Source organism: Pyrus communis, chromosome 16 (genome assembly GCF_041283825.1).
Source record: "Pyrus communis isolate YQ-2024b chromosome 16, ASM4128382v1, whole genome shotgun sequence".
NCBI classification, from domain to species: Eukaryota; Viridiplantae; Streptophyta; class Magnoliopsida; order Rosales; family Rosaceae; genus Pyrus; species Pyrus communis.
In genome coordinates this window covers 2,209,832-2,233,576 of record NC_142580.1, presented here as the reverse complement: position 1 = coordinate 2,233,576, position 23,745 = coordinate 2,209,832, and the positions used below count along the sequence as shown (strand labels likewise).

The 23,745-nt window shown below is 37.5% G+C and overlaps 3 protein-coding genes across 9 annotated transcripts; 2 read left to right on the top strand and 1 right to left on the bottom strand.

Annotated features, from left to right (window-relative positions):
- Positions 1–284: 284 nt before the first annotated feature.
- LOC137732039 (zinc finger protein BRUTUS) lies at positions 285–7,239 on the bottom strand. Of its 4 annotated transcripts, none has more exons than XM_088688078.1 (15): positions 6,657–7,151; positions 6,197–6,406; positions 5,922–6,116; positions 5,502–5,830; positions 4,789–5,014; positions 4,418–4,474; positions 3,991–4,159; positions 2,637–3,869; positions 2,265–2,436; positions 1,945–2,166; positions 1,702–1,851; positions 1,067–1,301; positions 863–922; positions 709–780; positions 285–611 (listed from the first exon to the last, which is right to left on the bottom strand). In XM_088688078.1, exons 1-15 carry the CDS (start codon positions 6,948–6,950, stop codon positions 471–473), a joined length of 3,765 nt encoding a protein of 1,254 aa, XP_088544204.1. In that variant the 5' UTR covers positions 6,951–7,151; the 3' UTR covers positions 285–470. The 4 variants fall into 4 exon arrangements, with proteins under 4 accessions (XP_088544204.1, XP_088544205.1, XP_088544206.1 ...); XM_088688079.1 differs by having other exon boundaries at positions 1,714–1,851; XM_088688080.1 differs by lacking the exon at positions 4,418–4,474 and having other exon boundaries at positions 6,657–7,239.
- Positions 7,240–13,780: 6,541 nt separating this feature from the next.
- LOC137731316 (uncharacterized) lies at positions 13,781–18,314 on the top strand. Of its 4 annotated transcripts, none has more exons than XR_015957782.1 (13): positions 13,784–14,289; positions 14,366–14,513; positions 14,672–14,826; positions 14,927–15,109; positions 15,209–15,284; positions 15,394–15,471; positions 15,887–15,972; positions 16,381–16,454; positions 16,805–16,850; positions 17,002–17,111; positions 17,256–17,430; positions 17,594–17,711; positions 18,006–18,314. XR_015957782.1 is itself a non-coding variant. In XM_068470416.2 (12 exons), exons 1-12 carry the CDS (start codon positions 14,026–14,028, stop codon positions 18,195–18,197), a joined length of 1,587 nt encoding a protein of 528 aa, XP_068326517.1. In that variant the 5' UTR covers positions 13,781–14,025; the 3' UTR covers positions 18,198–18,314. The 4 variants fall into 4 exon arrangements, 2 of the variants coding, with proteins under 2 accessions (XP_068326517.1, XP_088543869.1); XR_015957783.1 differs by having other exon boundaries at positions 17,586–17,711; XM_068470416.2 differs by lacking the exon at positions 17,594–17,711 and having other exon boundaries at positions 13,781–14,289.
- A 617-nt stretch (positions 18,315–18,931) lies between these two features.
- On the top strand, positions 18,932–20,506 carry LOC137731268 (glycosyltransferase BC10-like). The gene is made up of 2 exons (XM_068470367.2): positions 18,932–19,625; positions 19,862–20,506. Exons 1-2 carry the CDS (start codon positions 19,020–19,022, stop codon positions 20,504–20,506), a joined length of 1,251 nt encoding a protein of 416 aa, XP_068326468.2. The 5' UTR covers positions 18,932–19,019.
- The last annotated feature ends 3,239 nt before the right edge of the window (positions 20,507–23,745 follow it).

Genomic DNA, 23,745 nt, shown 5'->3' with positions numbered 1-23,745 from the left:
CTGTTTATTTTTAACGAAAAATCACATCTTTACTTTTTTCTGTATTATTTACCATACTTTTATTTGTCATTTTTCATTAAAACTAAATTTTTTTTTTTTTAACTTTTCATTAGTTTTCTTAAGAATTAAAGAGTTTTTTCACAATGGCAACTTAAATATTGGAGAAAGATAGAAGCGTCACACTATTTAATCGGTTCGGCCGGCCGCCCACGCTAAGCAAACTATAGAGGTGTAGTTTAACTCATTTGCGAGGTCCATCCAGTCTAAATGCTTTCCATTTTCCCTTTTTATGTGAACATTAACGATGGCCAAAATTAAATTGAAATAGCTATAGTGGTGCACATAATTTACAAAGCCACGTGTGGGTTGTAATGGCATGCAACTGCTTTGACGTCCCCGTTTCATGTAAGTTATTCTCCAGGAAAATGTATTTACACACGTTGGAAAACAGCAAGTCCATAAGCCATCCATCAGTTGTGTGATGTTAAGCAGTGGGAGTTGGAGTCTACCCTGATAATCTTGGTGTTATAGGATCCACAAGTCCTGCACTTATGGTACAGCCAGTGGAACGGCGCGGTCCCCTTCTTATCACAGTCGTTGCACAGTATGTCCTGGAGCAGGATACCAAAAATCAATCGCTTTCCTTGGGACAATGAAGATGATAAGGGGACAACACAACAAACGGGAGAAAAGCGTCGGATAAGTTACCTGACAGCGATCCCTGTATTCTTCTGGGAGTTCCTCGGAAGCCAGTAGTGCATCAAGCATGCCAAAATAAACCTGCAAGGCAGTCAAAATCTTTATAGATTACAGGCTTGCAAAGGGGAGTTCCCGTCATTCAAACAAAAAGTTATATCATTACCGCCATATCTCCCATAGATTTGCTACAGATTGGGCAGATGTAGTGACTGCAAGTGTATGCCTGACATGATGGATTAGGGAACACAATTACATATTGATCTTTCCTCGAACATTGGTCCTTTAACTAGAGATAAATTTGGAGTAAAACGGGAGTAGGAACCGAAGGAAAGAAACTCAAGAGGAACAAGTGAAGGAAAAAAAAAACCTGGAAGCAAGCTGAATGCATGTAATGGCCACAAGGAAGAGCTCTCACAGTTGCACTTGAGGTAAACAAAAAGTCGCAGCAGATGGGACAGTTTATTTCAAGACCTTTTTCCCTGCATTTGTGATCCAGTAACTTCATCCCCAGGCAACAATTGCACGTCATGCAATGAAAGAAGTCGATGCCAAGTCCCTTCCCAACACGACATAAATTGCAGGAAGGACAATGATAAACAGTCCTGATATAACCGAAAAAGATGAGGTGAGAAACCCAAATTTGCAATCAAAATTCTAGATTCATAAATAAGAAGCAACACCTAGAGCACTAAATGATAAAGGTGTATAGTATACGTCTATGTTTGACTCCAACCCAGACTTACCCACCAGCAAAGTTAGCATTCCATCAGTTTATGTATAAAAGGGTGGTGCTATCTACACACCCATTTTTACCTCTCACACACCCTTCTCAATTTCTGGCCGTCGGATAGAATGAATTGAAGAAGATCAATGGACAAAAATTTAACAAGGGTGTGTGAGAGGTAAAATGGGGTGTGTGAATAGCACTACCCATCTAAAAATGATGAATCTTGAGAATCCAAGTTAACATAACCTAGTTTCATTTGGAGGAAAAGTTCTGACCGAAGTATGCACCTTTCATCATCAAAAAACTTGCAAACACTACAATAGTACTGTGCCATCGAGAATCCATTACAGGAAGGTGTTGTGCAGACTGGTCCAACAGGCTGAATTTTCAAGCAGCGCATGCACATCATTTCAGATGTAGCCTTCCTGCAAATTAGTCAAAATAAACACGAATGAGAAATGTCCATTCACTAACAAAATTTCCAATAGAAGATAAAGAAATGAAGAGTATATAGTTACCGATCCATTGAATGGTCGCTCACGTTATCATGGCAGAACCTACATGTAAATAACTTGCCACAGCAAGCAGCACGGAGTTTGCAATTTCTTTTATAATGCTCACATCCAAACACTTGTTTCTCTGAATCACGAAATGACGGTGAACATCCAACCAAATCTTCACCATTTGAACCTTTGACTGCAGATGCTTGAGGGGACTTCTGCTGAGAAGCTATCCATCGACTATCATGACCCATTACTTGATCAGGACAAGTGAAATGCAGCATGGATTTACAAGGCTGAACATAAGTGTTCGTGAAATAATTAAAACATGAACATACCTGGTCATTAGATTTTGAAGCAGATATGCTTTTCTTCTTGGATCAAGAGTTGAATCCCGAGAAACTTTTCTTACTTCTGATTCAAGCTCATTCTGATTCATCCTAAATATATCTTTCCATCCAGGTTTAAATGTGTCATCAGTATGTTCGAAGCTTTCAGAGGCCTCTGCACCTGAAACAGTAGATTTGAAGAGCATGAGAAAGTTTTTACATAAATGTAATATCTACTACACAATTGAATCTTATAGATTTCAAGAAGTAATGACTACGCATTTATCAAAATCATACCTCAGCAATTTCTTTCAAATAACCATAAAAGTAGATTCTGGACAATTTATAACTAGACAGCAGCAAGAAAAATATCATACAGACCTAAAGATGTGCAACTTTCTGGTGTTTCTGTATGGGAAGATGCAGCTGGAGTTCCATCCCACCATTCATTAAGCCACTCACTGAACATAGTATTTTTGGTTGCTTGCTTCCATGTTTCCATCAATTTATTTTGCTCTTGCTGAGTAAGAGCATCAGTTACCCACGGCAACATTGATTGAAGAACCTCTGCTCCTGTAGTACCAATTATTCTACCAACAATTTTATCTTGTTCTTCCACAGAAAAATGTTTATCAAACAATGGCCACAGTTCAAGTTCTTCACGGAAAACATGGTGATCCAATGTCACTCTTATGGATTTGCACATGCCCTGAAGTTTCGTGGCTAGTCCATTGTACTTTCTCAGCGTATCATCACTCTCGAAAGAATCCAAGCTACTTCGAGTTGAATCATTAGATACATTTCTAGTACTCATCAATTCATTAAGTTGTGAAAGCTCAGAAAGAACAGAAGAAATATCCTCAAACAGTTTCTCTTCCTGCTTGTGATCTAGAGTGTAAGCATGGCTAACATTATGAAGAGTCTCTTTGGCTTCTAATGCTGGAAATACAATATCGTCCTCTGCATTACTATGAGCTCTATATAGACCCCATAACAAACGAAACCTACCGGTAAAATGCCTAATAAAAGCATCATTACAACCATTAAGCTTTCCAGATTCAACATCCAAATACTCCAAGTCCTTACGTATAGCTTTATGGAACTTAAATATGTTATCAATAGGTCGTGCTGTACTACTAGCGTCAGTAGAGCTGGTATCTGTTTCCCAGTTAAAAAGACTGGAGTTAAGCGGAAGAGTAGAAGGATTAAAAGATAAGGCACGCAGAGATTTTGCCGGAGTAAGAGAACCCACTCCTAAGCTACAGTCATTTACTCCTAACCCCGGGACACAGCATGTCTGGTTACTGCAAGAACTTTGAAGGGTATTTATACTTTCTATAGGCTGGCAAGCAAAAGTTTCTGATACTGAGTTTACGCTCTTGACTGGCCTTAGATTGTCATGTGCTCCATCTATTTGATTGCACAAAGGCCTTTCCCTAGCAGAATACATAGAGGTGCACAAACATAGTGATTTATAGCTAATGTCTTCTTCGGTTTCATTCAATGTCCTTGGAGGACAACTGATTGCACTTGAAGACAAACAAATGTTTGCAGAACGACCTTTGCATGCCCAGCCAGAAAAAAGAGTAACCAGTGCTGAATCTGATGCTGGAGCTGCATTACGATAACTTTGGTAGTTAGAACAGGTATACAAGATTATGCAAATAGCATGGAGAACACAACATTTGCTGGAATAAAAATAACAATAGTAATAATTTGATAACTCAGGAGGAACCTGCTATTCGAAGATTTTGAAGAAAGGAACTTGCTTCCTTTTCAGTAAGCGATCCTACCAACCATGGCAAGACACACTCAATCAACTTCAAGGGCATCATGCATAAGCTTTGATACATAAGAACCCGCTGTCTTTTGGGGCTAAAATGCTTACGAGCAAGTGGAAGGACCTAAAATGCATTATACTCATAAGATGACATTTGAGCAGAAAAAAGATGCTTGAACAGAATAAACGCTGAATCAGAATAGCAACATTGTTAAGGCACCCTAGACACTGCTCACAGTCACAACACTCTCAAATAAACTGTTTCAACAAATGTAAAACCGATGTCTAGAATTGGAAACTAAATTATCATATTCATGCATTTGTCTAACAAAATACCTATAGCATCTAGCTTTCCAGATATAAGAACGGAAAAGAAAATTACTTTTCTTGTATGTTTGGTTTTCAGGATAAAATCCTTGAAGCTTTCAAATACTCTAGTCTGGACAACAAGAAAGATGCAGGGAACTTATTATCAACTTATCAGAGATAATTTTAGAATGTTTCCCTTCCTCTCTCACAAAACCTATAAAAATTGCAGAAAAAAAAATATATCAGGTGGGAGAACTGATTTCCATGGTGCCCACAACTTTCCCTTAAACAAATTCACAAAACAAAAATGAAAGTTACTTTCCTATAACTTGCTCTCTACTTATTTGACTATGATCTTAGGAATGTGAAAAATAGGTTAGCTATTCTCTCCCTCTCTTAGGCAGGTCAGCTCATTGTCATATTGGAAGTGGAAACAGCACGCACCTGAAGTTCCTCATTCTGGAAGTGCTTCAGTATGCCATCTATTATCTGATCAGCATGAGAGCATAACTTCATATAAAATTCAGAAGTGGATGAGTTAGCTCCTGCCCTCTGGATGCTTTCCATGAGGCACCTAAGCTTGTCAAATTGAATTTCTTCTTCTGCATGCTCGTGAGCAAAATTGAGTTCTGCATCTAGAGAAGGGAATATAACTTTGTCCTCAGCAATGCTGCAGTGAAGTCAAGAGAAACTCATCTCACAATACGTAGGCAATCATAAGATACCAAGTAAGTAAAGCATTTGATTCATACAAGTCTTTATACAGCACTGATGTCTAGTGTTCGTTCACAGTTATGAACCCAAAAATAAATAAACTGCATATAACCCATGATGGCACAGAACATATGATCTATTGAAACTTAAGATTACAAGATACTAAACTATACACAACAACAAAGTTATCGCCTCAAAAATCATAACCTTGCATAACTCATGGAACTGAACATTTTAGTAATTAAGACAATTTGATTAAAATAGGCACAAGAGGTGGCAAAACGCAGTTCAAGCTAATCCATTATGCAGACTGACTGATGGCCCACTACTAGCTGTCCTTGGTCATAATATAAGATGTCGAAGCAAAGAATTCAATGCATTAGGAGTATGTCATTTCGCAACAAGAAGAATATCAAAGGAACAGACAAGGCCAAAAACCATACCTATGGAAAATACAAACTTCTGCAATGAACTGCAACCTCTTGTTGAATGCAGACAAATCAGAAAAATCTTTAGAAAGTTGTATCCTCCTAACGGCCTCAGCTATGTCACTTAACTCTCTTTTTATAGCATTGTGCCAAAAAAGTATTTCATCTATCGGATTCAAAACAATGGTGCTGGAATTATCAGATTGTACGTCCGCACGTTTCCTTTTACAAGTCCTGGAAGATTCGCACACGCACTTCCCCTTATTTACAGAATCTTGAAATTGCCCCTTGGAATTACCTTTTCCCTGAGAAACATTTTCCCCTTCCATCCAGGCAAATACAACCTTCGCATCATAAAAATTAAGGTCAGCAAAACATATATTTCTTTCTCTAATAAACAACTTGAAATGATATGCCGTGAAAAGCAACCCTCACCTGCTGCAGAAGCTTCTCTTCTGGTATTACTTTGCTCAAGTACTTGCGCATATCCTGATGTTCGTCAGATGATATGGAGGAAGAGAGCCATGGAAGAAATTCCGCCATCATGTTAACAGGAATACTACACAGAAACTGCCACACCAAGGAAGCTTGCTCCTCAAATGAAAACTTCTCAATAAGCAAAGGGAAGACCTGCCAAATCCAATAAAACTCAGCATTTGTTGAACAATGACGAAAATCATGTAAAGTTAACGAGGGGATGAAACAAATACCTGTTCCTCTTCCTTGGACATATGCTGGCTGATTGATGTTTGGATGGCTCCAGTACAAGAAGCCAACTCTCTCCGGTAGCTCTCCTCATTTTGTTTATCGGAGTTTAGCAGCTCAAACAATTGATCGAAAAGAACGCTCTCTCCCTCGTGTTCAAGAGAATACGTTCGAGCCACATTCTTCACCCGTATATCGAGAGCTGGAAATATGACCTGAAAAGCCCAAATCCATCAATTTTTACAACCTAAACAGTTTGTGCATAATCTACAACCTCAAAATTGAGCAAGTATAACCATCACTAGCATAAAATGTAATTAAATAGTTACATAACGCATGGATGATGAGTAATTAAACCAATAATACTAACACTAATCACCAAATTCTCTACAAAATTGAAATCTGAAACAACTGGAATACTACAAGCATACAGTCTCACAGGCCAGAGTCAAACCACAAACACACCTCGTCCTCGGCATTGCAATGGTGCTTATAAATAGCGCGGAGGAAGTGGTAGCGCTCCAGCAAGGGCTGAATTCCAGCGGCGGAGCCTTCGCTGGTGGCGAAGGCCATGGCGGCTCGGTGGAGGCCATCGAGCTCGGAGCGAATAGCCTTGTGAAACAGCAAGAAGATGAGGATCGGCGACTTGTGCGCCGAGCTCTTCAGGCAAGTCTTGGACGGAGAAGGATCGAGCGGGGCTAAGGGTCCAGCCATTACCGCCACAACTCCACCTCCACCAGCAGGAAATGGTGCCGCCATTTATAGAAACCGACACGTCGTAAATTTGGGAACGTGATTGCGGATTCAGATTTCCATAAACCCTAGGGTTTCCTGTGCTACTGGATTTGGGCAATCCGGTCGGCTCGCCAAAATGCAGACACACACGCGCGCTCGTTTATGGTGGTTCTGATTGTGCGAGCAGGACGGAACGGGCGACAGCACGAGAACGTTCAACGCTTTGCAAATAGATAAGGGAGGGACATTTTATAGTTGTCCACGTCGCGAACTGGCCACCGTGTTTTATAGGTAGGGGACATCAAGGAGACTCAGGTTATATTTTAGGGTTGTTGTCGTAAATATACAAGTTTGAGGAGAATGATGACGAGTACAATAGTTGTCGGGAGGAGAAATAATTATATATTACACGTGCCCTCCACGCGTGAGTAAGCCACCACCACGGTGGTTTTGGACTGTGTACATGGACTGTCGTTTTGACCACGTAAGCATCCACTCAGTGATGGATAATATCAGACAGGTAGCAGCATCACGTGTACATGGTTTGTCGTTTTGACCACGTAAGCATCCACTCAGTGATGGATAAAATCAGGGAGCCAAGGTGGATCTTATGAGAGACAGGTTAAAGGTTCATTTTTAATAATATTGATATTATCTTTAACTTATTAATTACTAGCATATGGGCACACATCAAATGTGTGAGAAAATTTTTTATTTTTGTTTTTGAAATAGAACGAGAGAGGAACGTGGGAGTGGGAAGTTTTTTATTTTTTTTTTATAATTAGAGATATGTTAGGATTACATGTAGATGAGACTTTGAAGAAAAAAACAGCAAAATTTGATTATGTGAAATTACATTTCTACCTTATATTTCTTATTATGTTCTATTTTAAATATTAGAAGGTTAAACTGGTAACTTCATGAAATTTTGGTTGACAATGAATATTTTATTAATTAGTAGAGATTATTGGCATAATTCAATAGCTGTGAGATTTTATTACAAAAAAAATTAGTATTAATTGAAATTAAGATATTTAAGGCGGAAATGGAGGACGTGCCAATGTTTGGGTGGCACGTGACAAGCCCGTGTTGTTACAAGTTCCGTGTACGTTCAGATATTCTTCTCCCATGGCTTTGGAGATTCCAAATTAACCTACTACCCGAACAGAACCGGTGGCTACGATGCATTATGCCACCGACCGACTACGACGTGCATGTTCACGTATGAACAGTAACTAAAGTTGTAGAAAATAAGAAAACAAACCATTCTATTTCTTTCTTTTTTTTTCCCTTTTGGAAACTTTAACGTGATAGGCTAGCATATTACTCGTGGTGAGATTAATGTGATAAGGATTTATATGAATTGAGTTCACGGTTTATCAGAGCATTTCAGTTCACTAACAAAGTGTCATGAGTAATTTTTTATTATCATAACATTATTTCTCAAATCAAAAATTTATCATAACGATAAACTCGTTCTATATAAGTTGCTCATCATTATTACATAGAATTAGTTAATTTTAGGGGCTTGATATGGTAATATTCGTATGCCTACTCGCAACACTTCGTAGATCGACAAAGAGAGCTAAAGTAAGAAGGAAGCATATGCAGGAGGACCTGTCGATGGCATGCAATAACTGGTCAGTGACTAGATAATGCAGAATCTTATGACTTGTAAGTTGACAGCATATTTGGTACGACGGGCTATTAATTTGCACGTATCAATTTGATGTACCGCCGTATTCACTTTGAGTTCTGACTCTTTGCACCAGGATATGCCGACGTGTGAGATTGTAATAATAATTGTTAGTTCGAAATGTCACGGTATATGCATAAATAACGTAGTCTAATCAAGTCTCTCTATCTGTACAGACAACTATTTTATAGTTTATAGTTTATACGAAGGTATTTATTCCAAGGTCATATATTATAATATCACGCAGCGCAGGATGATCTGTGGTTGCATGGTTGTTGAGGACAGGGACATTGTATTACAGCTAGTCATGCATGGTCCGTGGAATATTAGCAATTATCTTAATCTTATTATTGTTTCAAACCTTGTATTTGACATGGATGAGTGAGACTCACAACCTTTTTTTTTTTTTGGACAAAATGGGGTTAAGAGCAGTTCCAGCGTTGGCTGGTGCTCGGGGGAAGGGCTGGTGAACAGGGCTGTAGAGCCCGAGTGAGAGAGTCCACCGTGTGGCAGCCCAAGGGACAGGCCCCGCCCAAGGGAGGGGCCTGGCATGAGTTGCCAGCCCGAGAGCCCGAGGGCTTTATGACGCACGGCTGACGTCACCCAGACGTCATCCACTTTTTTTATTTTTTCTGTCAGGCGCGTGGCCCTCAAGCGCGCGTATGGGAGCGTGGGCCGACAGGATTTCAGGAATTGGGGCCCGTGACCCATTGAAAATTGTTACCGTTGGGAAGCCACGTGGCTTTCCACGGTCCGTTCGATCTCAGTGGTTGATATTATTAGCCTTTATAAATAAATAAAAAATAAAAAACAGTTTTAAAAATCAGAAATGTTACCGTTGTGACACATGACACAATCTGGAGTGTTGGAATTCAAATTTTTTTAAATCCAACGGCATAGATTAATTAGTTGAATAAAAAATACAAATAAAATTACAAATAAAATTATTTTATAAATAAAAAAAATGCTAATATTTTATTGCCTATTGCCAGGGCTATTGAAGTGCAACGGTGGAGATGCAAAAGGCAGTTACTGTATGGCAGTTACTGTTCACCGGGTGGATAGCATAGTGTATTGCCTGGGGGAAGGGTTCCCACGCTGGAACTGCTCTAAAAGTAAGAGCCCAAACAAAATTAATCAATAATAAATCTAGATTGGGACATTTCAAGTCGATTCTCATAAACAAAACTAACTGAACAAGGAGGATTGTCAAAGTAAAAAATTGCCTAAATCTAAATCAAGACTATAGTTTGCTAAACTGTTCACCACAAAATTCTTTTCTCCATAGACATGTCGAACATCGCATTGCCAAGATCTTGAAAGCAACTCTTGACATGCCAGGCCCAAAACAAGAGGACCTAAATGATGATTGTCACCAGCAGCTTGCAACACCAAATGAACTGTGAGTGCAAAGTCTGATTCTACTAATAGTTTACGAATCCGTAATCTTCGTGCCAATTGTAAGCCCAAACAAATTAAGTCCCCATAGCTCATCAATAAGAATCTTACATGTGCCCAAATTGGTAATACAGAAATCCATTTACCATCATGATCTCTTAAAACACCACCTGCTCAAATAAAGTTATTATTTCCCTTCTTACAACTATCAATATTAAGCTTAAGCATATAACAAATTATTTCCCTTCTTACAACCATTTACCATCATGAGCCTCTAAATGTCAAAGATGTACTTGTGGCTTTGAATCAGTGGTTATCAGTCATACCCCTTTTCAACCTTCGATAATTGATTAGGAGCCTTCACTAGTTCCACATAAAATACATTTATCAGCCAATGCATATAACAAATTAATTTTCCCTTATAAATAAAATAATTAATTCCCTTTGCCTATTTCATAATGTTTTTATCAGGACTTTTAGCATGAATAAACTATAAGTAGTTGGTGAAGGCAAATTTAAGAAGAATAATATTTGGTTACTCGCTGAGGGTTATCTAATTTACTAACCAGGTGACATTGGCCAATAAAATCAACACAGCTGTCCCTTTAATTCTTTATTAAACTTTTGATATGTTAAGAAGCAAACAACCCTCTTCTTCCTCCCATTACCCCTGCCATGGCAGATCTGGACAAGTCCTATCCTCCTCCAACCTCCATCAACCCAATCCCGTGGCCTCGTCGGCTCCGGCATCATATGCAAGCTTCAAGCTCACTCGCTAAGCCGACATCGAGTCCTTAACCGAGAAACCCCAATTTGAAATCCTCCCAGCTTTCGTCGGGGCAATCTCGCTGCATGGGTGGGGGAGGATGGTGGCTTGGGATAATGGGATGGAAGGCTGGTATATGGGTGGGATTTCAAACGGAAAATTAAACCAAATTTGGAAAAAAATTCAGATTGAAGGAGGGTTGGGTGGGCTGAATATGGGTGGGATAGGCTTGGGGGGGTGGTGGGAGAGGATGATAGCTTGGGATAGGAGTGGGATGGAAAGCTGGTAGTATTTTGGTGAGGGAGATGACGTGGTCGGATAGCACGATAGCATATGTCTGGCAAACAAGATAAAGGCTGACTGCTATGTTTGGTTCTTAATATAGCAAAAGTTTAATGAAGAATTAAAGGGACAGCTGTGCTGATTTCATTGGCCCATATCAATTGGTCAGTAAACTGGATTATTCAGAAAGGAAATGGATTCTCTCCTGAGCATCTGCTCAGGATCCTACTGACCTCACTGTTGGATGAAAATTCAACATATATAAATATGATGATTCTTTTAAAGTTATAATAATTGTAGTCGTTGAATTTTCATCCAACGATCTTTGTGTGTGGGTCAATAGGATCTTGAGCATATGCTTAGGTGATAATCTATTTCCATTCAGAAATTCAACCAATCTAGGGCAAAGAAATACTTAGACTTCTTTTAATTACGTACATAATTAGCCATCAGTTTACTAGCTAATTTTTTCTTTGTTCTCTTTCAACTGTTATGTATAGGTAAAATTCATGACGATTTTATACTTCGTACTAGGATGACCAGCGATCAACAACACCCAGTAACTAATAAGTAAAGGAATTTCGGCGCAATAGAACAACCCAAATAACGTAAGTACGTAGGTCAGTAAGAGTACGTATATGTGTGTATATACATTTCTGATACTGCAAAAAATTTCAAAGTATATTCTACGTTGATCATGCAGCTATTCAGCTATACATATATCCATAGTATATCCAAAGATCTTCATGTCAAATTCAATTCATATCGAACTCGTAAGTACGCATACAATTGAGATTAAGCATACAAATCAGATTAAACATATAATTAATTAAGGACAAAATCTGAACACGGTTGATTCCACTCCCACGCACAAGTGGATGAGTGGAGGATTAAATAATTTGGGAAGAGCGTGTAGTGCTTATGTTCGGCACACACTCTTCATTTGTAAATTCAAATCACTTTGTGGATAACCCACCATTACTACTAAACTATATCTTCTTTTTTTAAGATAAAAGCTTCCTTTCTCATTTTTTTTGTTTTAAAATTTTTTCTAACCAAAATTAAGCATGTATCTTTCTTAATTAACGTCCAGGTGGCCATGTAAATTATAAGTGAGCGTATTTATATGCAGATTACCCAACAGTGGCTAGGAAACCTCAGAGAGTGTTGATATCTTTCTTCAGTAGTAATGGGTCCACCATCTGCATATCTGCATTACCCTCCAATGGCATCCACGTACACCTGCCTTTTTAGTAAATTAAATATACAGTCATGAGTCAATTTTAAGGTTAGTGGGAGAAGCTTCGAACCTTATCATCTGTGTCTTTCGACTTTCGCGTGTCTGTCGTGTGCAAAGTGCTCTCCCATCTTCCCTGGAAACCCCCTGCTAGCTCCTGCACCACTCATACTCAATGATATATATATATGTAGTGCAGTATGCATGGAAAAAGTTTATTGTTTTCAGATATATTTGGTCGCACTATATATGGTTAGGTTAACTTTTGATTAAATAGTTTGGTTCATAATCTTTGACCACCTTTCCTTTCCCACCATCAACACAAATCATGAGTGTTTATCTATTAACCCACTCCTTGGATTTTGGATACAGACCACGTACGCCATCAAAATATGAACACATCTGACATTTCTGCAAATTCTATTAACTCAGTCCCAGCACTATTATGACCAAACTATGCAATTGGTTGTCGTTTTGGGGATATATATGAGGCATAGATTAAGGATAAGCCAAATCTTCATAAGGACTACTTTTGGTCCATGTGGCGCATGTGTGACTTCCACTTCAACTTACAAATAACTTTTATATTGTGTCATCAATTTAACATATGATAAGAAGGTTAAATAGTCATAAGAGATAAATTGATATGATTTCAAAACATTACATCGTGTTGTGAGAAAATTAAAATTTAATGACCTATTTAGAAAACCACCGTAAACTTAAATAGTATAAAATGTAGTTACACTCGCAATAAAAACGCTTATAAGCATAAGTTCTTATCTAAACTACCTATTAACAAAACGCTCTTTGTCAACTAAAGATGGTGAAAAGACCAAATTAACTCTGTCAACACAACCAAAGAAAAATAAAAGTTATGGACACAAAATAATGTTATTGTTTTTTTCAAAGCATCACATTAGGTAACCATATAAGTGGCCACTATTTTCTCTTCCTTGTTTTTCTTCTAATTAAAATAAACTTTTAGTGACGTAATAGTTATCCAAAAAAAGTCGTTAAAAATATGAATAACCTCTTTAGCGACAAAAAAATTATTTGAAAGTTGTCACCAAAAAGTTTTAGCAATCATTTTATATTTTCTTTCTTGGTGAATTTTCTTTTCAAAATTTTAATAAACACATACATTGCATGCGTATAATTGCTAGTTGATTATATAAACAATCTCAAATGGGTGAGGACAGTGAGGAGTGAGGAGGCCTGTTTATGAAAGCCGCATGCGAAGTGGGGCGTGTCAAGCCCCGAGAAGCAACCCAATCTAAAAGTGGGCTTAGCTAAATTCGGTTGAAACAAAAAAAAAAACACCAACGCGCGGCTACTTCAACGGATGAGATTGTCTGACTTATCATCCTCTTCTTATCCCTTCCTATTTGAGCAGTCACGATTAAATCACATCAGTATTTTATATTCATATTACTTTTTATCTTATTTTATTTATAAAAAAATCAACATAAAATATTGATATGATTTAAGCATTCAAATAGAAATAGAAAAGGATAAGGAGGAGATGAGGGACAGACAATCCCCATCCCTACTTCAACGACTAAAACCGCCATGAACGGTCACATCAACGTCACTGTTCCCGCATTAAAATGCCGTTACGGTTGTGCCGCCGTTTGGTACAACCACTCTGCGAATTGAAAACCCTAACCCTCGCACTCTTCTCTTCATCAACCTTTCCGTCTCATTCTTCCAAATCTTAGCAATGGCAGCGCACCGGAAGCTCGCTGTGATTCTCGAGAATCCTCAAAACGACGCCGAATTCCTCCTCGTGAAACAGACGCGACCGCCGAAGTTCGACGACGAAGAGTACGACTCGTACGTCGATTCCGATCTCTGGGACTTGCCCTCCTCCCAATTGAACCTTCTAGAAGGACAATCGAAGCCCTCGATTGCAGTGGCAGGCGCAGAATCGTTGTCGGGGAAGATCGATTTGGAAAAATTCGATTTCGATTCTGCTCTCAACCAGGTATCTAGTGGTTTCAATCGTCGAATTGTAAATTTTGGGTTTAGGGTTTATGTACTTATGAGTATTGATTTAGTAGGTTCTGGAACAAGTAGGGTTTAAGGCAGCTGACGGTGGAGATTGGAGGTTGTTCAAGTACGTGGAGGAAGGTCAGTTTGGACCCGGTCCGCCCATTAACTCGGTGTTCATTAGGGGAAAATTGGTAGCACCGGAGCAAAATTTACAAGGTTTGCTCATATCACTGTCACTTTAGCAGTTCTTTGTTTTCCCTTTTCGAACTTTGTTTAATTTACTAAGTAAATGTATTTTGTATGAATTATAAAATGGTAATGGATGTGATATTTTGGTGAGATATATGCAGCTTATGTTAAATGTACATATGCAGAATCGTGTAAATGGATGTCTGTCCCGAGTTGTCTAAGCTGGCTTGTTGAAGTGAAACCAAGCAGTGTTCGTGTGGGGCCATTGATAGTTGCAGGTCTTCTAAATGAATCTGAGCAATCACGAAGGATGAACATTCCATCCACCTTACCTTACCAGGTTTGCCGTGTGTTTTCGGTCTTATTAAACCCCTTCTTTATTTCCATTATACGCATTGTATTATTGTGTTCCCGCGGAGTAAAGATTGTTGTGATTGCAGGAGTACCCTCCTGGTGTTGTGCTTGTACCTATGGGAAGCAGGACAGCAAAACCTTTTTATACAACAAACCTGGTTGTTTTTGCACCCAAAAATGCTTCAAATGAATCTGGGAAGAATGATTTTATTGCTTGTGGAGATGCATTGATAGTGGATCCTGGGTGCCGGTCTGAATTCCATGAAGAGGTATGACATGCTGGTTTGCTCTGCTGCCTCTGTAGTATGGTTTAGTTTTAGCTATTTTTTGTAGGTCTTGGTAACTTATTTTATACTTTATACATTCAGCTTGCACAAATTGTAACTTCATTGCCAAGAAAGTTAGTTGTCTTTGTTACGCATCACCATCAGGATCATGTGGATGGTAAGCTTTTGTAAAACTAGAAAAAATATAATATCATATGTTTATTTAACTTTTGCGTTTGGTTAAATTAAATTGACATGTAGACTTTTGGTCTTATTGATGTTTCCAGGTCTTTCAGTTATTCAGCATTGCAATCCTGATGCTACTTTATTAGCACATGAAAATACCATGCGACGCATTGGAAAAGGTTGTTATCTTAGCATCTTGTCTTTCCAGTGACTGAGAAGTCTAGAAATAAGGATCTTAGCTCAATTTTGTGATTGTACCACAGTTTACTGTGATTTCTAGATGAGGTCATTTTGAAACTAACTTTAGATGAAGAGGAAAGACCTTTATTTCAAAACGCTTGATATCCTAGTGTCTGTCCTCTTTTATAATTTTGGATTGTACATCAGTAAAGTTTTTATAGTAAAAACGTAGAATGACTGATAATCATTTAGTAAGATGGAAGATGGATCCTTCTTATGAAATTAGGGATATGAGTTGCTATTACCTTCTAGTTTACTATTTTATTATTTTGGGTTGTTTGTACTTTGTTCTGCTCTTCTTAAGGTCTTCTTATAAAATTTACTTCCTAATTTTATAGTATTATATGATGACAGATGACTGGTCTCTTGGGTTCACTGCAATTTCTGGAACTGAAGAGATTTGCATTGGTGGTCAGCGATTGATTGCCCTTTTTTCTCCGGTACTTCTCACTTGACTTTCTTATTCAAAATAAAATCATTGATGAAAGGCACTGCAATAGTGTGATGAACCTCACTACATTCCCATTTTTTTCTCTCAGAAGTTCAATCTCTGAGTTTAACCAGTAAAAGCCACTTGTTCTCAGATATTTTTAAGCCTATTATTTTTCCATTATTCTAATGAGTTATTAACTGTTTGGTAATCCTGATATCCTGGCAGTAACATTAGCACCAATGCTTTATGCTTTCTTTAGGAAAAAAAAGCATACTGAAGGTTTTGGTTTCATATTTATGACCAATGATATAGAGTTTTACTGATTTAGTCTTTCTATTTGATACAACTCTGATGTTAATCTACTATGCAGTTTGAAAATAATATTTATTTAATTTATTTATTGACTTTAATTCAGGGGCATACAGATGGGCATATGGCACTGCTTCATGCCAGTACCCACACATTGATTGTGGGTGATCATTGCGTGGGGTAAGATAGAAGAGAATTCTGCTTTGTTATGAACTTATGAGACCCCTAACCTATGATTTGATCAGCCCCTTGCTTGTGAAAACATGTTGCAAACTTTGCGCTATACACTTACACCAGCAATAGAAAATATATGTGCCTTCTTGTTTGTATTTCTCAGTTGGTTTATGTTTCTAGCTTGCCTGTGAATCTGAGGGATTAAAATTATCATCTTTTCCTTCAAAGTTTCCTTTTTTTTTTTTTTTTTTTTTTTTTTTTGTAACCAGTTTTGGTTCTCGAAATTAGGTTTTATTAGTCAGACATTTTTACCTGTTGTGACTGCTTTGCTTAAAAAAAACTTTGGTTTGTTTCAGTCAAGGTAGTGCTATACTGGATGTTACTGCTGGGGGAAATATGACTGTAAGTTTCTATCTATGGTATATTACTTAAGTTAATTTTCTCTAGAAGCAGAGGTTGATGGTATATCCCACATGTTATGGTGGTTTAGCTTATTCCCGTTGTCATAATTAAATACATATAAACATTTTTTTTTTTTTAATTTCGAATGCAGGATTACTTTGAATCAACTTACAAATTCATGGAGCTTTCCCCACATGCCTTGGTCCCCATGCATGGGAGAGTTAACCTGTGGCCAAAGCACTTGCTTTGTGGATATCTCAAGTATGAAACTCTCTCTCCCTTTCCCCCCGTTTTGTCTGTTGGTAGAATCATCATCACTGTTCTTGGCCAAAAAACTAGAATTCAGAATGGTATTATCATGTCACTATTTTAGATGTATTCAGACAGAGGAGTATTACCTTTCAGGAACCGCAGAGCTAGAGAAAGTTCTGTCTTGAAAGCGATAGAAAATGGAGCAGAAACATTGTTCGACATAGTTGCCACTGTATATTCAGAGGTTGATCGTAGATTTTGGATTCCTGCTGCATCTAATGTGAGGCTTCATGTGGATCATCTTGCCGAGCAAGATAAGTTACCAAAGGTAACATTTTCCTGATTTCATGACGTAATCTTTAACTTGGTCCAACATCAATGCAACTTTGGCATGCACGTTGGTTGTTGATTTGGGTGAACCTCAGACGCATTGTTCTTGAAGCATATTCATGTTAAATTCAAATTCAAACAATTCCCTTTAAGGTGTGCAGGGATTCTCTTTAGAAACTTTCCATAGCAGTTTGGCTGAATTCTCTGCCAAGGTGGGTAAATTATGAGCCCAAGCGAGGAAGCTGCTCTCTCTTTGGCCCTTTTACAAACTACCTTTAGGTTAGATAACTAAACTTGCACGTTTCGCCCGAAATGATATTTGATTGTTTGCAGCTTAATTGAATCCTTGAAATATACAGAGCCCAAACAGAGAATCTTAAAATGTTTTATGAATTGAATTATGTCATATCCGTTTTTCTGGTCTGATATGTTACTTACAGAAAGATGATCTTTTTTTGTTATTTGATCGTTGCACCCTTATCAATTTTAGCACCGAAGAGTTAAACAGTGTTTCCAGTGTTGATTATTAACTCACATGGGGCTTATAAAAGCTTGCTGCATTACTTCGTGCAGGAATTCTCGATTCAGAGGTTTCAAAAAACTTGTAGGCTGCACTTCTTCTCTCGATGGATTGGGGCATATTTAAGTAGTGTTGTCAGGTTAAATTGTTCGAAGCCAAGGAAATCTCAGGTTCTTGTTGCCGGGGCAGTGGCTAGCTTTGCTGTTGTGTTGTACATGTTTAAAAACAGGCTTAGTCCCAGATAAGACTTGTTTTAAAATCTATTTCTAGGATAAGTCCCCAGGAACGCGCTGTACTGTTTGTTAATGTCGAAATTGTACAACTCTTTCTTTGTTTGATACCAGTGACATTCGTTCATCGAAGTCAGATTGACCCCAGAGAAAAACCTTGGTTGGTAGGACGGGCTTATACGCCTCTCTGTCTCTCTCATCATGGCCGCTCGATGAGTGAGATGAACACAGGGCGTATACGCTCGTCCCATGCAAGTGTTTCCTCGAGGCTCCTTTTCGGTGTCAATTGCCAATTCCCTTGAAAACGATTGTTAACTCTATCTTGCGTTCAAAGCAAAAAAAGCAAAAACGTTCCCCAGTTATCCTAAAAGGACGAAACTGAAACACTTCTTTCAATTCGTTGGTGTATACGCGCTCTTAATGTACGTATAAAATACCTATATTTCTGAAACCTATGACACATGATATTGATGAACTCTGCCCTGTGCTTTCCACTGATGTCCCCGTACTCCGTCACAACGTTTGTCAGGGCTGTGATGGTGTTTCTCATGTGCTCTTCCGCTCTCCAATCAAACGTTTTAGCCTTTTAGGCCTACCCATTTCTCAGGCACCGACCTTTTCTCACTCGGTATCACTCAGCACACTCCCCTTACACACCATTTCACATGGATGACCTATTTAACGCAAGAAATTTACCTATACCGACTACCGTGACATTCCAAATGAATACACATGGAATCGCGTTATTTGTTCAGGATGCTACATTGGCGTACTAGGAGCACAAGCCTCTCTCCTACATATATATCTAGCTTCTTGTTTTGAGTTTTCACTTTTCACATGCTCAGAATCAGACCCAAAAAACATAGAGTTATGAAGCAAGGGAAGCTCACAGTAGTTGTCAAAGAGCTTTCCGCAGGCCATTTTCATGTCAAAATCACTATCATCCTCTCTCTGTCCATGATTTTATTCATTATCTTTTTCGGAATCTTTGTTAACGATCACACGAAGAAATTCCTAAGCTCAGATCTGATCGTCCCTCAGCTCAACACATTCACCCCACTCTCACCTCGGCCTTCCTACACACATCATTGCCAGTGCAACTTTTCTTTGTCTTCTGGCTTACTGCCTATAAGTATTTCAAGTCCAAGAGGGTCGACATTGAAAGATTACTTGGCTCCCAAGGATCTATGGCATTCCATGAGTGACGAGGAGCTCTTCTGGCGAGCTTCGATGGTGCCACAAGTCATGGAGCACCCGTATAACCGAACACAAAAGGTGGCGTTTATGTTCCTAACAAAGGGACGATTGCCATTGGCGCCACTTTGGGAAAGATTTTTCGGAGGACATGAAGGCTTCTACTCTGTTTATCTCCATTCAAGACCAGACTTTAAGATCAAGCCACCGGAGTCCTCGGTGTTTTACAAGCGCAGGATACCAAGCAAGGTCATAACTTTATGTTGAAGAATGCATCAACTTTTACGTCGGAAAATTGACCAAATGAAAAACAATATATAACGATTCGTTTTAATATGCAATTTGGAGACATTTTCGGTTTGACTAGCAGTAGATTGTTGGCCCGTCTCTTTAAAATTTTGACACATTAACGATGGAAACTAAACAGTAATTAGTGGGATTTGGCATGCAATTCATTAATTTCTTCATGAAACTGTACTCTGCAGATAGTTGAGTGGGGAAAGGCAACAATGGTTGATGCAGAGAGGCGCCTATTAGCCAATGCCTTACTCGATTTCTCAAACGAGAGGTTCGTTTTGCTCTCTGAATCATGCATACCCCTCTTCAACTTCACTACAATCTACAGGTACCTCATCAACTCCAACCAAACTTTCGTTAGCTCATTCGATGATCCAAGACACATTGGTCGCGGGCGTTACAACCCGCAAATGTTTCCAACCGTGACATTGTCAGACTGGCGGAAGGGCTCGCAGTGGTTTGAAGCTCACCGGAAGCTTGCGGTGGAGGTAGTTTCCGACGTGACATACTACCCTAAATTTAAGGACCTTTGCCTGCCTCCTTGCTACACGGACGAGCACTACATGGCAACTCTTGTGACTAAAGTTGGTGCTGGCATGAACTCCAACAGGAGCATTACTTGGGTTGATTGGTCAAGAGGTGGCTCGCACCCTGCAACGTTTGTGAGGAAAGATGTGACAGAAAAGTTTCTCAATCGGTTAAGAGATGGATTTAATTGTACTTACAATGGTGGCGTGAGTTCCATTTGCCACCTCTTTGCAAGAAAGTTTCATCCAAGTACACTGGACCTATTGCTCAGAATCGCTCCACGTCTGTTTGGATTTAACAACTAAGATTGCAGAGGTGTGTTAGACCAGTTGACAGTTGGCCAAAGCAGCATATTTATCACTTTGCTCTTGAGTTTGAATCTCTTTTTAAACTATAAGTTAAAATAGTTTAGAAAATTGCATTTTAAAATTAAAATAAAAGAAAACTAACTAGAATATAATATATATATATAAAATCATTTGTATGAAGTATGTTGGTTGGTGTATGGATGTCAAGGAAACTTGCAAGCTAAACAAGTATGATAATCTTTGCTTGCAGACATTGAAATTGTAATTCCGTGTTTCTCCTGGACGATTTGACTCAATAACATAGTACTAAAAATATATCATAGAACATGTGTAATGCATGTGACGGCAGAAATTTCTTACACTCCTCTCTCCCTAAATGTATTTTTTTTTCATTCCTTAAAAAAGTGACAAGCTAGCTTCGGCACAGTAGTCCACCATTTTAAGAGTTAGAAAGACTCACATAGGGATTTTATCCTCTCTTGTCTCCCATTGTGTGATTCACCAACAATAAGAATCAAATCCAAGAGTACCATATAAAATACAAACTTGAAATTTGTCCCTAACCACTGGACCACCTATGGGTTCTCTCTCTCTAAATATATTTGCTAACCTTTTAGCTTCATCCCCTTGTCATATAAAAATGATTGAGACCATAATTAAAAACCATTATTCTTTTTTTTTTCCCTTAGCAGAAATAGGTGGCTTTCTACAAGTTATAAGTCTTTTTTTTTTTTTTTTTTGTAGATAAATCATAGTATGATATGTACGTATATCATTTTTTGTGATTATACGAGTTATATTTGCTTATCTAGTAAAGTTAAATTGTACATGTAAATAAAATAGTCAAACAATGTCGTCTCAACAAACAAAGATAAATTTCTATTGGATATTGTTGTTGTCCACCTTCGTTGATTACTTTTGCCAAAAAAAATGCCAATTGGAGTAGAGACAGGTGCGTAGACTGGCAGAAGAGCCTCCGCCTTCCCCAGATTCCTCTTGCCCTTGCATTCAACAGCTTACTTGTTTGGCAAACAGTTATCATCCATGGATTAATAAGCCACCGGAATGGACAAGGACTTCGTCCTTCTACGTTTGTTTGTTTTGCTTTAGGACCACGGACACCAAATTTTACCTTCCAACTGAAATTGGAGTACACCACCACGACCAAGTAGTTGGGTAAATTAATTTTCTTTGCCATGAAGAAAATATATGCATGTTAGTATTCCCGTTCCATCCATTCCATTATAGGGAAGGCTTTTGTAACGGTTGGTTTGAAAGTATTTTTAAAATGATTGAGACCGTTTTTAGAAGAAAAAAAATTTATTTCCAAAAGCACTTCAAGCGCTTCATGCAAGAAACACCAGTTATGTATTTCTTGTAAGAAGCACTTCAAGTTTTTTTTATAGGATTTACTTACATTTTTACTAAAGATTGGTTCAAAAAACATTTAGAAAAAAAATGCTTTGAGTCACTTTAAAAGCAATATTAAACTAATCCTAAATCTGTTTTCTTTTTTCCTGTTTATTTTTCTTATTAACAAGTCACTTCACTTTTTTTCTTATTGATTCATAAGTTAATCCACATGACAGGTTTAGTTGGGTAACATTTTGTCTTCACTTAATTAAAAATGTCTTAATTCCTACTCAAATAAAATTGAAAAAAAAAATGTATGTATACTATTTGGTTTACAAAGTCATGTATATGAACGATAAGAGAAATGTTAAGAAGATTTTCTTAAAAATGGAATTCTTCGTCACATTATATTTTCTTGGTATAATTTTCTTTTTAATGTTATAAAATATTATAAAAAAATATGAGACGGAGAAAAGGCTCTCTGTCATTTCCCTGGACAATAATTGCGACCAAAAAGAAAATACGAACGATGATTTGACGATGGCGAGACATGTGTAAGCAGTCCATTGTGGAATGTTGAGACCAAATCTTTACTAGCCCGACACCCTCGCACCTTCTTTTGGATCTGGCTTCTTTGCCCTCCGGTTCTCTTATATTTTTATTCTTTTTTATTTGTACGATTACGATTAAGTTACATCAATATTTTATATCTTATTATTTTTATAAAAAAATTAATATAAAATATTTACATGATTTAATCGTGACTGTACAAAATACAAAAGAATGAGAGTATGAAAACTAGGAGGGTAGAGAAACCGGATCCCCTTTTTTTGGTGTAGAAAATAAAACAGGGACAAAGCGCCTTGTCAGATGCTCATTTAGTTGCACGGATCATCCACAGTTTTCTCACTCTCATCACTTGTTATCTGTATCTCAAAAGGAGCAAAAGATAGGGTAGAAAAATTGATGGGATCCGCATCTAAATCCCTTATAATTTGGTTAAAACCAAACAAAACAAAGTGCTCACATTATATACAAAATTGAGTTCTGGATAGAGAAACTTAAAAGGAGATTTTTTAAAGTATGATTCTTTATGGATTTTTTGTCATTTTATATTTTTTTAATAATATTTTAGGGATGAGATCTTTTGATATAGGCGCTTCGGTTTTGAATTTTATAGATCAAACATCCTGCTTTTTAGTGATTTGATTAAACTTTTTTTTTGTCATATTTTGGTGCTATATGCACATTGTATTGTAACAAATTTCCTATAATCTAGCATTTTGATTACACTCTCCTCTGTTAGAGATAATTGTAAAAAAAAAAAGAAAAAAAAAAGGAAAATGGTTAGATTCAATTTATTTTCACAATAATGCTACAATTTAGCAATAATTATCTACGATTTAAGATATTTTCTTTCCAAAATAGTTTAAAATATTTTTAAATCCCACAAAATCAAACGTACTGAAATAAGTTTTTCTTTTAGTATGTTAAGAGAAAATAGGATTGAGAATAATATAAACGTACCAATACACAATATGTACAAAATAAAACCTACCAAAATATAAATAATGTACCAATATTAACAATATATATCAAATCAAACGGACCAAAATTGCAAATAAACGTACCAATTAATGATTTTTGTAAATTCAAACGTACCTCCAGATAATATATACGTAATGTATTGTACCTAATAATAATTTGTCAATAACTATACTTAAAAAAACCGCAAAAAAAAAATTTGAAAAAAAAAAAAACTATGATCGAAAAAACATATCTAGAAGAAGAGAAAATACAGTTTAATTACTAATATCTCCACTAAATAAGGAAAAGTGGATTACGCAGATAAAAAGATAAATTCAAAAACTATTTTAATTTAA

Excerpts from the sequence above, each read along its gene's own strand:
- LOC137732039 (XM_088688078.1), bottom strand. The coding sequence starts at position 6,950 with ATGGCGGCACCATTTCCTGCTGGTGGAGGTGGAGTTGTGGCGGTAATG. Across the intron at positions 4,475-4,788 it reads TCCAGAATGAGGAACTTCAG|ACTAGAGTATTTGAAAGCTT; the intron begins GTGCGTGCTGTT and ends CTTGTTGTCCAG. Across the intron at positions 1,302-1,701 it reads GATGAAAGGTGCATACTTCG|GACTGTTTATCATTGTCCTT; the intron begins GTCAGAACTTTT and ends CGGTTATATCAG.
- LOC137731316 (XM_068470416.2), top strand. The coding sequence starts at position 14,026 with ATGGCAGCGCACCGGAAGCTCGCTGTGATTCTCGAGAATCCTCAAAAC. Across the intron at positions 15,285-15,393 it reads CCATCAGGATCATGTGGATG|GTCTTTCAGTTATTCAGCAT; the intron begins GTAAGCTTTTGT and ends TGATGTTTCCAG. Across the intron at positions 15,472-15,886 it reads CATGCGACGCATTGGAAAAG|ATGACTGGTCTCTTGGGTTC; the intron begins GTTGTTATCTTA and ends ATATGATGACAG.
- LOC137731268 (XM_068470367.2), top strand. The coding sequence starts at position 19,020 with ATGCTCAGAATCAGACCCAAAAAACATAGAGTTATGAAGCAAGGGAAG. Across the intron at positions 19,626-19,861 it reads AGCGCAGGATACCAAGCAAG|ATAGTTGAGTGGGGAAAGGC; the intron begins GTCATAACTTTA and ends TGTACTCTGCAG.